At 44.5% G+C, this 12969-nt stretch overlaps 1 protein-coding gene across 1 annotated transcript; it reads left to right on the top strand.

Moving 5' to 3' along the window:
• Positions 1 to 11308: 11308 nt before the first annotated feature.
• On the top strand, positions 11309 to 12105 carry LOC120672197. The gene has a single exon (XM_039952506.1). The coding sequence runs from the start codon at positions 11394 to 11396 to the stop codon at positions 11877 to 11879; it is 486 nt and encodes a 161-aa protein (XP_039808440.1). The 5' UTR covers positions 11309 to 11393; the 3' UTR covers positions 11880 to 12105.
• Positions 12106 to 12969: the final 864 nt, after the last annotated feature.

Genomic DNA, 12969 nt, shown 5'->3' with positions numbered 1-12969 from the left:
ATCTTTGAACCATGTAACCTATGTGCTATGCATGTTCTTGTGTAAAAATTGTGGCCCTAATACATGACTTTTACTGGTTATTTCATGTGCTTTATTTATTCCTAGCTTATACACTTGCTATTTTGTTAAAGCATGATTTTATTAATTTCTTAGGGTCATCTTTTTATCATGAGATCTACTGATCATAATTAGTTCATAATAATTTTTGGAATAATTTCTTTTTATTGTTTAATTTGAGTTTTAATTTTATGTCTGAGTTTTAAGGTCAATTCATGCTAGTGTTGTTTTTATAAACTCTATGTTTGAGTTTGATTAATATGCATGGTCTTTCCTTTTGAACTTTGAAGTGATGTTTGTTTTAAACCCTAGTGGTTGAATTTTCTTTTTAATTCAAATTATAGATTTGAATTCAACCTACCCCATGTTTCTGGAACTACCCTTGCTCTCTTTTCAAAACTATGTTTCTTAGTGTGGCTAATTTTGTTATTTTATGGAGTTCCTTGTGTTCCCTTTTACTCCATAGATGACTGCCCAGTAAAGAAACACTTTTAAGCTTGGTCTTAGATGTTTACTTTATTGGATAATAATTTTTAGTGAAGGAAAGCTATACTCAAGCACTTCACTAATTTCAACTATTGCATTGCATATAGAAATATATCGCTAGTCGACGGAACGTTCTAACTCATCCAGGAACTAGACGGGGTATTTCTAAAGCCCAAGCCAACATTGCGGAATTAACTGAAGTCCCGAACTTCGATTCGGAAGAATCAAATCTACTGACTTTATAGACGTCACAAAAGGCAAGCACCGGTGCATAATCCTATTATTTTTAAATTTTTCAATTGTTATTATTATTTACTGGTGCATTTAAGTTATTGGAGTTCAATGAAAACTTCGATGCATAATTCTAGGTACCTATTGATTGAACACTAGAACTGAGTCCGTTTAGATGCTATGCTAATAGGACCGGTAAAAGTCGAGTGATTTCCTGTCACTCGCAAGCTTTATAGGAGTTGATTGTTTACTTTCTTGCAATCACTATAAGGACCATGGACGGATTTGGTCATCATCTTCATCGGAAGTCTGACTGTGTTGATAAATTGGTAAGGCCGCAATGTGTAGTAGCGATGGTTAAGCGTTTGAAAGTACTAGCCACATGCCGTAAATATGGTACGCGGCAAGCCTAGTAACTCCTCAGCCCGGCAAGTGGACATACCTCTCACTCTCTCGTAGAGATAGGAAGTTAAATAATGTTGAAAGTTATATTAAGTTGCGCAACACCACGGCTATGAGGGACGAGGTGAGTGCCCTGTAGTCGGGGAGAGTGGCACTGCTCCATGAATCGGAATGGGAAGCCAAAGGTTGCTTGGAAATGACTCAACGGTGCTTCAAGCGTGTGTGTTAGGTTTATCCTTGCAAGGTTGAAATTCGATTCAGAATCGTCCGCTTCTCACGAAGATTGAGACTGCTTAATCCCTTTGCTGCATAGAGTAAGAAGTGGAACAATAATGATATCAATATGGTTGGATGAAATTAATTCTCTGCCATGCCTGTATAGATAGGTGCAAACTTAGAATGGTTAATACAACTAGAACTTGAAAGCTAAAACTTGAAATTAAGGATCTACTCTTTGTGGCTTTTCAGCAAAAGAAAACCCCAGATCTTCACAAACCTTTGCATGTCTAGTTAAAGGGATATTGTATACCCTGTTTTGGGTAAGCCTTGCTGAGTATTAGTATGCTCAGTCTTACTTGTGACTTTATTTTTAGGTAATTTCTGGAGTATTTGGTGAGATTGACGTCATGTACGGGCTTCATCATGATGTCATATATCGTCGCTAGTTGTCGTTTTCTGCTTTTAATTTTTTTGAGGTATCTCATTTTAATCCTCAAACTTAGTTTGTAATAACCTTTGCTACTAAAGTTACATTATGGTTATTGTAATCTCTGGACTCACCTTCGCGTGAGGTATGTTGTTTTGATCTGAATTTCAGTGGTTTTATCGGGATTTTACTCGACAGACTGTCAAATTAATCTGTCTTAAGTGCATATTAACCATTTTAGTGATAATAGTGATGGTTTACGCATTTAATCCGGATTCATTTCGGCGGTTCTGCCACAAAAACCCTCCCAGTGAAGTCCGTTGGTGTGGGTGTGGCCCGTACCAACCAGAGGAGTGCCCGAAATATCAGCCATCTGAAACAAAATTCAAATGGTAAGATGTCGCCAAAAAGGGACACAAAAAGCGATAGGGTATGATTCATTGAAACATAAAGTTTCAAAAGAATCAAAAATGATCAAACTATAAACAAGGCTAGTTGATCACTTGGACATTCCTTGAATAAAAGATTAAGGTTTACCTCTCCTAAGGTCAACTAAATCTAGGTTTTAGACACTCATTAATTTTCAATCAATCAAGATAAACACTCTAGAAATCCTTAAAAGATATTAAAGTTTTAAAATAATACATGCATGATCTATCGTCCTCACAACTGAAAATAACTGCCAGATACATTTGGCCTTACGTGGTTAGTTTCGGTGGCATAGGTACGCCTCTCCCTATATTATCTAGTCGACAGATCCTATCCGCTCTTAACCGATCGAACTATAGTTAGTATACCTGCAGAAAGCACATAACTGATAGCCACCTTATACTCATAAGATCATCACCCTAGGGCTTACAATCTAAGTACAATCCTTAATGAGTACAACATAATTTTACAAACACTTTGTTGAGCACATCTGTTATTCAAAATCTTTCTAAGGTTTGTTGTACCATCCGGTGTATACTTGCCCGCTCTGATACCAACTGTGGCAGAACCACTCTGAATTACACCAGATCAAGTGCACTAAACATCTAAGCGCACTTTAATTGGTATAATCCTTGGTTTGTCGGGTAACATCCCGATATAACCACTGAATATCCGATCGAAAATACAAGTATATGTCCCGCACGGAGGCGAGTTGGAGATATAACATTTCAAAATATTTTACATCACATAGATAAGAGGTGTAACTTACAACAGTGTTTTGAAGCTAGAAAATAAAAAAAAATTACAAGTTTATTCAAAAGGTAAGAAATAAAAGTAAGCTATGCTTACTTTAGTAGTTCTACAGCGGAAATTTAAACAAAACTTTATACAAACGTAGGGTAGATGCCATAGTAAGTCCGAGTATGGCATTATTCTTCCAAGTCATTGCTGGTCGTAGTTGGTTTCCATTCCATAGACCAGCCAGAAGGTAAAACACTAGGCCAAGTCAGACTAGTGTTGGGATCTTCCAAAGTCATTCCTGAAAACAGAGTCACCAACGAAACTGAGTATACTAATACTCAGCAAGACTAATCCGACTAAGGGTACAGAGTAACCCTTCATCTAGACATGCTAAGCTTAGAAAGGTTCTGGGTTTTCTTTTGCTGAAAAGCCACAAAGAGTATGTCCTTAATTTAAAATTTTAGCTTTTAAATTCTAGGTGTATTAACCATTCTAGGTGTGCATCTATCTATTCAAACATGGTAGAAGAATTATTTCCATTCAACCATATTAAGAATCAATCTTGTTCCTTTTCTTACTCTATGTAGTAAAGGGATTAAGCAGTCTCAATCTTCGTGAGAAGCGGACGATTCTAAATCGAATTCCAACCTTGCAAGGATCAACCTAGCACACACGCTTGGAGTACTGTTGAGTCACTCCCAAGCAACCATTTACTTCTCATTCCGGTTCATGGATCAGGGCCACTTCCCCGACTACACATCTAGCCTACGCAGATCTAGCAGTCGTGATCGCGACGCTTCTTCCCGTACGTGTGGATACCTTGGAGGTGCCGCATCTGCTGCACAAGGACGAGCCGCACGTGAGGAGATTCTCGCAACTGCACTGCCGGCTTTCATCTGTTCGACTACATCGACGCGTGACAGAAGTTCCGCATCCGCGCGTCTAGTGGTAATCCTGTGATCTATAACTGCAGTAATCCTGGTTTATGCGGTAGAAAAATTTTGTTTTTGCTACCCCATATTCCTACAGCGGTATCAAGAGCCAGTGCTATCTCGTTATAGATTCGGATATATGCATATGGAGATATGCGTAGTTTCAGATCGATCTATGACCTAGTTTCATAAACTAGCTACGAAGTTTGTGTAACGACATACTTCTACCGGTCGGTTTTCCGCCATCGGAGTTAAGTGATGCACATAAACCTGGTCGCTGTGGTTGGAGATCAATGTGATTGGTCGAATCGAAACTTAGGGCATAAGCCAGATGCATGAGATGCATAGGGCAGTAGATTGGATCTACTGCGAATTCCGTTTTGTTGCAAAAGCGTGTTTTACAGTAAAACAGTCATAACTTTTGCATACGAACTCGGATTTAGGCGAATTTTATATCAATTTGTATCTACAGAAAAGTTAGACTTGGTTTAGAACAGTAACTCTATTTTTGCAAAATTTAGATTTGCGAAATTCGGCCCAGAAGATAGAGTTTTCGGCGTTTTAAGTTCGAACGTCGGAATCACATAACTCTGTTTTGCAGGTTTTGTGATCGGTATGGCACGTATGTGTATGTGATGCATGTGTGTAATTATTTCATGACCTGCGTGTCGTGATTATGACAATTCGGCCGGAGCCATATGAATTGTTGCATTTGATGTAATGGCCTGCGTGCCAATCTGTGATGATCCAAGTCGTGAATGTAATTTTATTTACTAGCTATTAGGTGTAATAGCAAGTTCTGGTTCTTGGAGTTTTCATCACATAAAGAATGGTGCACATGTACATGGAGATGGAGATCAACATGATGAACAAGTTCCATGAAGATAGAGATCTACATGGCGAACAAGTTCTATGGAGATGGAGATCACCATGAGAACAAGGGCCATACTGATTCACAATTATGCGCTTGCCGTTCTTGACGTTTTACTACTACGTGCGTCATAGTAGAAGTAGAATGATCCCTCACAAATTTCGAGCTATCATGCCCTACCAACTAAACCTTGCACTGTCCCATGCCTTGTACGATTGGTGGTGGGTCTATGAAATTAGGGTGTCACCAGTTTTCCTTGGCTAGACAGGTTCGTATCAGATACTTACACGCATAAGGGTTGGTTAGCTTGACAAGGTTAGCTTAATGGTTAAGGACCTTGGGGCATAAAGGTTGGGCGCCGAGACATGAGATGTCACCGAACAACAAGAGTCATATGAGATATGATTAGCAAAGAGTTGCTTACCGATCTACCTTGTCCTCTAGCGGTGATGCTAAAGCTCACTAGTCGACTTGATAGTTGTGGGTCTTGAATCACTAAGAATCAATGGAGGGATATTGATTTTAGTGGGAGTAGATTCTGTTAAATTGTTTAATATGATTTACTCCATCATGAATACGTTTGTCTTAGTATTTTGTATTATTATTTTGTTGTAGATCATGGTCCGCAATAACACCCAATCCTTTTCATTGCGTTCGGTCCTTGAGAAGGACAAACTGAATGGGACTAACTATGCGGATTGGATCCGCAACCTAAGAATTGTTCTCAGGGCAGAGAAAAAGGAAGATGTTCTAGATACCCCATGTCCAGAATAAGCCTACCTTCAAGAAGAAAGGTTCTTCTTGGAAGAAGAAGGGCAAGGCTAAGGTTGCGAACCCTAAGCCAAACCCTGCACTCAAGGCTAAACCTGGACCAGCTGCAGATAATGAGTGATTTCATTGTCATGAGAAGGGACATTGGAAGAGGAATTGCAAGCTGTACCTCACCTCGTTGAAGAACTGTTCTTCCACCTTGGGTACGCTTGTTGTTCATATTACAGAAATATTTCCCGCTGACTCTTATGTTAATTCCTGGGTATTTGATACCGGATCGGTTGCTCATATATGCAATTCGATGCAGGGAATGACAAAGAGTACAAGCGTTGAAAGAGGAGAAGTTGACTTCCGCGTCGGCAATAATGCAAGAGTTGTTGCTGTGGCCGTCGGGACGATGCAACTTCACCTACCATCAGGATTTGTCTTGGAGCTTAGTAATTGTTATTTCAGAGTGAAGTTGAAAATTAGTGTGGCAAGAAAATTAATGTTTTACGATCTGATCGTGGAGGCGAATATCTGAGCCACGAGTTTAGCAATCATCTAAAGAGTTGCGGAATTGTTCCACAACTTACGCCACCTGGAACACCTCAAAGAAACGCTGTGTCTGAGCGACGTAATCGAACTCTGTTGGACATGGTTCGATCAATGATGAGCCAGTCGGACCTACCGTTATCGTTTTGGGGTTACGCTCTAGAAACAGCAGCTTTCACACTGAACAGGGTGCCGTCAAAATCCGTAGACAAGACACCATATGAAATATGGACTGGCAAGTCTCCCAGTTTGTCTTTTCTAAAAATTTGGGGTTGTGAAGCATTTGTCAAACGACTCCAGTCTGACAAGCTTGCACCCAAATCGGATAAGTGCATATTCGTGGGATACCCAAAGGAGACCTTAGGGTATTACTTCTACAATCGATCTGAGGGAAAAGTGTTTGTCGCTCGGAATGGAGTTTTCCTAGAGAAAGAGTTTCTCAAAGGAGAGAAAAGTGGAAGAACGGTGCAACTCGAAGAAGTTCGAGATGAGCCAATAGGACAAGACTCTACAAGTGACGCTAATGTAGCTGAACAAGTTGAGATGCCTATGGAAATAGAAGCACCTCTGCAACCACAAAGGTCAGCAAGGCTCCGCACAGCACAGGAATTATTATTGTTAGACAATGATGAGCCTGCGACATATGCAGAGGCGATGGCAGACCTGACTCCGAGAGATGGCAAGATGCCATGAAATCCGAAATAGAATCCATGAAGGAAAATCAAGTTTGGAACTTGGTAGACCCGCCTGATGGTGTGAGAACCATAGAGTGCAAATGGATCTATAAGAAGAAGAAAGATATGGATGGAAATATTCACATCTATAAAGCTCGACTTGTCGCAAAAGGTTTTCGACAAGTTCAAGGAGTTGACTACGACGAGACTTTCTCGCCCGTAGCGATGCTTAAATCTGTTCGGATTATTCTAGCTATTGCTGCATATTTCGATTATGAAATATGGCAGATGGATGTCAAAACAGCTTTCCTCAATGGAAATCTGACCGAGGACGTGTATATGATGCAGCCCGATGGTTTTGTCGATCCGACCAATACTGGAAAGATATGCAAGCTTCAAAAAAATCCATTTATGGATTAAAGCAAGCATCTCGGAGTTGGAATATTCATTTTGATGAAGTAGTCCAAGGGTTTGGCTTCATTAAAAACGAAGAAAAAGCTTGTGTTTACAAGAAGGAAAGTGGGAGCTCTGTTGCATTTCTAATCTTGTATGTAGATGACATACTGCTGATTGGAAATAATATTCCTATGCTTGAGTCCGTAAAGACTTCACTGAAAAATAGTTTTTCGATGAAGGATTTAGGAGAAGCAGCATACATATTGGGCATCAAGATCTATAGAGATAGATCAAAGAGGCTTATAGGATTAAGCCAAGATACTTACATTGACAAAGTGTTGAAACGGTTCAACATGGAAGAGGCAAAGAAAGGGTTCTTGCCTATGTCACATGGCATACATCTTAGCAAGACTCAGTGTCCTACGACGACTGATGAGCGAGAGCGCATGAGCAAAGTTCCATATGCCTCAGCAATTGGATCTATTATGTATGCAGTGATAAGTACACGCCTAGATGTTTCTTATGCTCTAAGAGTTACGAGCAGATACCAGTCTGATCTAGGTGAAGGTCACTGGACAGCTGTGAAAAACATTCTTAAGTACTTGAGAAGAACTAAGGATGTGTTTCTTGTCTATGGAGGTGAGGAGGAGCTTGTTTTAACGGGTTACACCTATGCTAGTTTCCAAACCGACAAAGACGATTCAAAGTCCCAATCAGGTTATGTGTTCACAATGAATGGTGGTGCTGTAAGCTGGAAGAGTTCCAAGCAGGAGACCGTGGCCGATTCTACAACAGAAGCCAAGTACATCGCAGCTTCGGAAGCTGCGAAGGAAGGTGTTTGGATAAGGAAGTTCCTTATTGAGCTTGGTGTGTTCCAAATGTGTCCAGTCCGCTGGACCTTTACTGTGACAACAGTGGGGCTATTGCGCAAGCAAAGGAGCCTCGGAATCACTAGAAGAGCAAACACGTTATGTGGTGATTTCATCTCTTTCGAGAGTTCATCGAACGTGACAAAATTAAGATATGCAAAATACATACAGATTTGAATGTCTCAGATCCGTTGACAAAGCCACTCCCGCAGTCCAAGCATGAGGTGCACACAAGAGCAATGGGTATAAGATACATTCTAGATTGACTCTAGTGCAAGTGGGAGACTGTTGGAAATATGCCCTAGAGGCAATCATAGAGATGATCATATTTCCTTGTATTCATGATTAATGAAGTGTTCCTTGAATATCCATGAAAGGCAACTTGTATTGATTGACAATTATGTGAATTGTCTGTGAGACTCTTTACTTGTATGGTTATTCTAAAGTTGTTCCTAGTCGGAGTTCATGTGAGGACACACATGGATATTAGACTAGCACATGTATTAGTTGATGACTATATTTCACAAGTCATGGACATGTAGATGTCAAACTAATAATGTGAGCTCATGTGGGACATGAGTCTGAACTGACCCAACACGAGATGATGACTTCTCATTACACAATATGTACGCTGTGTCCTAAGACCTGAGATCGTCGTATGTACTCAAGATGTGAACCGACTTACTTAGGAGCCATCAAACGCTGCACCGTAACAGGGTAGTCATAAAGGTGGCTTTCGGGTCTGTCAAGAAGTATGCTGTGAGACATAGTCGGTCAAGATGAGATTTGCCCCTGTCTACAAGAGAGAGATATCTCTGGGCCCCTCGAGTGATTCGGATCAAGAAATACATGGCCATGCTGGGGTTAAGAGTTAACCAAGGATTCCGAATCACAGGATCGAGAAAGAGCGGTTGGCTTGGAGCTAGACCAAATATCGTGAGGCAAAAGGAACAACATATATATGATATTGTGGCGGCTCGTCTGATATGATCTTTATGTGCGTATAGGAGTTGACATGTTTTCCTAGAGGCCACTGTCTACTATTGGGATGAGTAAGAGTACTCGGGCTATGTCTATTCGCATGTGAGCCCATAGGGTCACACACTTAAGCGAAAGAAGCCTGATGAGGATGAGATCCGAATTAGACTGGGCTTATGTGCACTAATGAGCCTTTTCGGCCCAAAAGGGGGGCGCCCAAGGTGGGGCCCAAGGCAGCCCACCTAAGGGGCTATATAAACGCCACCGTAAATAGTAGCCTTCGCGGATCTAGCAGTCCGGATCGCGACGCTTCTTCCCGTACGTGTGGATACCTTGGAGGTGCCGCATCTGCTGCACAAGGACGAGCCGCACGTGAGGAGGTTCTCGCAACTGCACTGCCGGCTTCCATCTGTTCGACTACATCGACGCGCGACAGAAGTTCCGCATCCGCGCGTCTAGTGGTAATCCCGTGATCTATAACTGCAGTAATCCTGGTTTATGCGGTAGAAAAATTTTGTTTTTGCTACCCCATATTCCTACATAGTGTTCATTCAATAGGTACTTAGAATTATGCATCTAAGTTTTCATTCAACTCCAATAACTTAAATGCACAAGTAAACAATACGGAATTTCATAATTCAGAAATAATAGGATTATGCATCGGGTCTTGCCTGTATTGGTGTCTATGGGGTCAGTAGACTTTGATTCTTCCGAATCGGAGTTCGGAGCTTCAGTTAGTTCAACAATATTAGCCTGAGCTTTAGAAATATCCCCGTCTGGTTCCTGAATAAACTCATACGTTCCGTCTGCTAACGGGGTGATCTATGATAGATGGGTCGGAGGAGGCGCGGGATGACCGGAGGAAGCTTGTCGACGATGGCGCAGAGCTCGGCGGCGAGGAAGAATGGCGAAGAGGGTGCTCCGGCAAGGGATCGATGGCGTGAAGTGGGGGAATAGCTTCACGGGGTCACGGTTAAGCTAACTAAGGGGTTAGGATGGTCAGAGGAGGTCTGTGGTGGTGGGTTGGCGGCGGACAAAGGTCGCCGGAGTAGAAGAAGGAGGTGTGGCGGTGGATGGCCGGTGATAGGGACCGGTCCGTGCTATTTATAGGCTCCATATAGGAGGATAAGCGAGCAAGGAGGCTCCGGAGATGAACTTGGTCGAGGAGAGGCGAAGTTGGCGACGGCGCGGGCTTCTCCATGGGCGGCCGGCGAGGTGGCGAGCAGAGCAGCTCGCGGGTGGCGTGGCGCGGCGCATAGAGGCCAGCAAAAAGGCGCTAGAGCCGGCGGGGGTCCTTGCACGACGTGTGGAGACGGCGAGGCGGCTCGGGAGCCAAATCCGGGGGTGACCGAGCTCGCCGGAAGGGAGGAAACAGGGGCGGCGAGTGGCGGCGCCTCGGGGAGAGAGAGATAGGCGCCTCCAAGTAGAGGATTAGGACAAGGGGGAGCCAGAGAAGCTTATCGGCGTGCTAATCGACGGCGGGAGCGGCCGGTGGGCCGGAAAACCGGCGGCGGGGCGGCGCCGCCAGGGCTCCGAGAAGGCTGGAGGTTGAAGACGACTGGATGGACTTGTTTGTAATTTGTGAAAACTTCAGGGGTTTAACTGTAAACTAAAAATTTCCACTGATCTAGGGTTCAAATGAAAAAGTGTCCAACATGAAAATTATACAAATTCTCACTAGATCAAAGGAATTGAAGATATTTTCAAAGATTCAAAAAAACTTTTTTGCATTAAGGAAAAATACTTTTAATAGCAAAAATTATTATATTTTTGGGCTAAAATGCAACAATGCTACCAAAATAATTATTATTAGCATATTTGCAAGAAAGCCCTTCACAAAGTTGAAAATACTTCCTAAATCAAACTTTTGCAAAGGACTTGCAATTTTTTGTAATTACCAAAATACCCCTACTTTGTACTGAATATTTTTAGATATCACACAAAAATAAATATCAAGTTCACACATTCAACTTTGATCCAGAAGTTAGACACCTGAAGTGTCACAGGGTTCCATGCGTTTCTGCATCGGTCGAGCCCGATCCTGGTAAGCGAAAGCTGCTCCTGGTGGACATGGACAACGGCGACGTCAGGTTACGCAACGCACCGGCCAGGCGGCCACAGATGGTACTGCACCGTCACGAAACCGTGAGTGAGCCAGCGCGCCGCCGCCCGACGCGTACAGTCCACTCTCCCGACCCCGCCGCACCTGGTGATGACGCCATGCGTGCGTGGCTGGCCAGTTTCTCCAGTTGCCCGCTAGGCCCGGCGCTTATAAATCCAGCAGCTCACGCGAACGGACGCCACAAGCGTCAGGCGGCGGCCGTTCGTAGCTGGCGGTGCATCAAGATTACTAGCCCCGGCTGCGGCCTGCGAGACATGGAGGAGTTCCAGGAAGCCGACGTCCTGTGGCCGGACGCAGCACACCACCACGACTGCCACCGCCACCGCCCGGAGGCCCGCTGCCACGACTACCGCCGCCGCCAGCACCTCGCCGGCCAGAAACCGCACGTGGCACCCGTCCGCCTGCAGTCGTCGCCTCCCGTGCGCATCCCCGCGGCGCCGGCGGAGGCGCGCGCGACTGGCTGGCCCGACCGTCATGACGACGACGACGGCGGCGGCGGCGGCGGCATGGTCGTCAGGAGAGCCTCGTCTGGCGCGGAGGGGGTGATCGTGCCGCCGCACGTCCTGGCGGCGCGTCGGTGCCCGGACGAGCGGAGGGTGGCCTCGTCGGTGTGCGTGGGGCACGGGCGCACGCTCAAGGGACGCGACCTCCGCGCCGTCCGCAACGCCGTGCTCCACATGACCGGATTCCTCAGCAGCTCCGACAAATGTACTGACGGCTACCATAGTACAGTGCTATAGCAACATGGAGTTAGGAATCGAATGGAGCGGTGCCTGCCTGCCGGTATTGTTATTTTTCTTTTTTTTTTTGGTCATCCGATTGCTATTGGAGTTTGGACTAGCCAGGTACAGATAAAGCAGCACACCCCAGAGCTAAATTCCTTGATACATTGCTCTGGCAAGCTAGCTAGTTTCCTACTCCGTTTGTCATAGAATATAATAAAACTCCGTTTGTAGACTTGATGCTGGTTACGGTGCAAATCAAGGAAGAGGAAGACATGATGGGGGCGATCGACTTGATCGGTGGATAGCATGCAAACAAGTCATCTAATGATCTAATAGACTTATCCACACCGCAAAATTACGCGATTACCACTGTTCTGTGGTCCGCGTTGTTAGCTCTGATCTGTCGTCGCACTACTTGCCACTTTGCCAGATGCACGGTGCTGTCGAAACTGAAGATGCACGGCCGGAGCGGCCAAACGGCAGGTGGTTTCTGGGTCACGATCAAGAAGAATGCAATGCAACACAGAAAGTGAGTCGATCGTCGTCAGATCAGATCGGCTAGCATGGACTGTGGACTAATGTAAAAGCGCAGCACACGGAGAGAGGAGCAACGGACGAAAACCGTGGCCGGTTTCAGTTTCAAGTTTCAACCCCGATTTGGTTTTCTCGTACGAGTTCCTTTAGAGCAAGCACGCACCATTGGCGGTCCGCACGCGTGTACACCCTCCCGATCCGTGCCCATCGCCTTCAGAGGTGACGCGGCATTGCTGGGGATAAGAGGGGTCCTTGTCCAGACGCGGCAGGCACTTCAGAGACAGGATGTGGACGGCGTGGCCGGTAAGATGATAGGCCGAACCCTGGTTTTAGTGGACGAGACGGTGTGCTGATTACAGTAGCTGCTAATCCGGGGGCGGGTCGGAGCGTACTTTTGATGATTGCGTCGGATCTGAATCTGACCCATTCTGTCTTATCTGCAAGGGAACTCAGCTCGGCCATGTCCTGCTTCTGTCCGGATGCAATGAGGCAAGTAGAAATATTTTGGCCGACCGGTATTGCTGATTGGTAAAAGTTTGTGATGTCTCAAAAGGATCTCAGGATTTTTCTT

Source organism: Panicum virgatum, chromosome 5N (genome assembly GCF_016808335.1).
Source record: "Panicum virgatum strain AP13 chromosome 5N, P.virgatum_v5, whole genome shotgun sequence".
Classification (NCBI taxonomy): Eukaryota; Viridiplantae; Streptophyta; class Magnoliopsida; order Poales; family Poaceae; genus Panicum; species Panicum virgatum.
The sequence above is the reverse complement of the archived record's forward strand: the minus strand, read 5'-3'. Positions and strand labels throughout refer to the sequence as shown.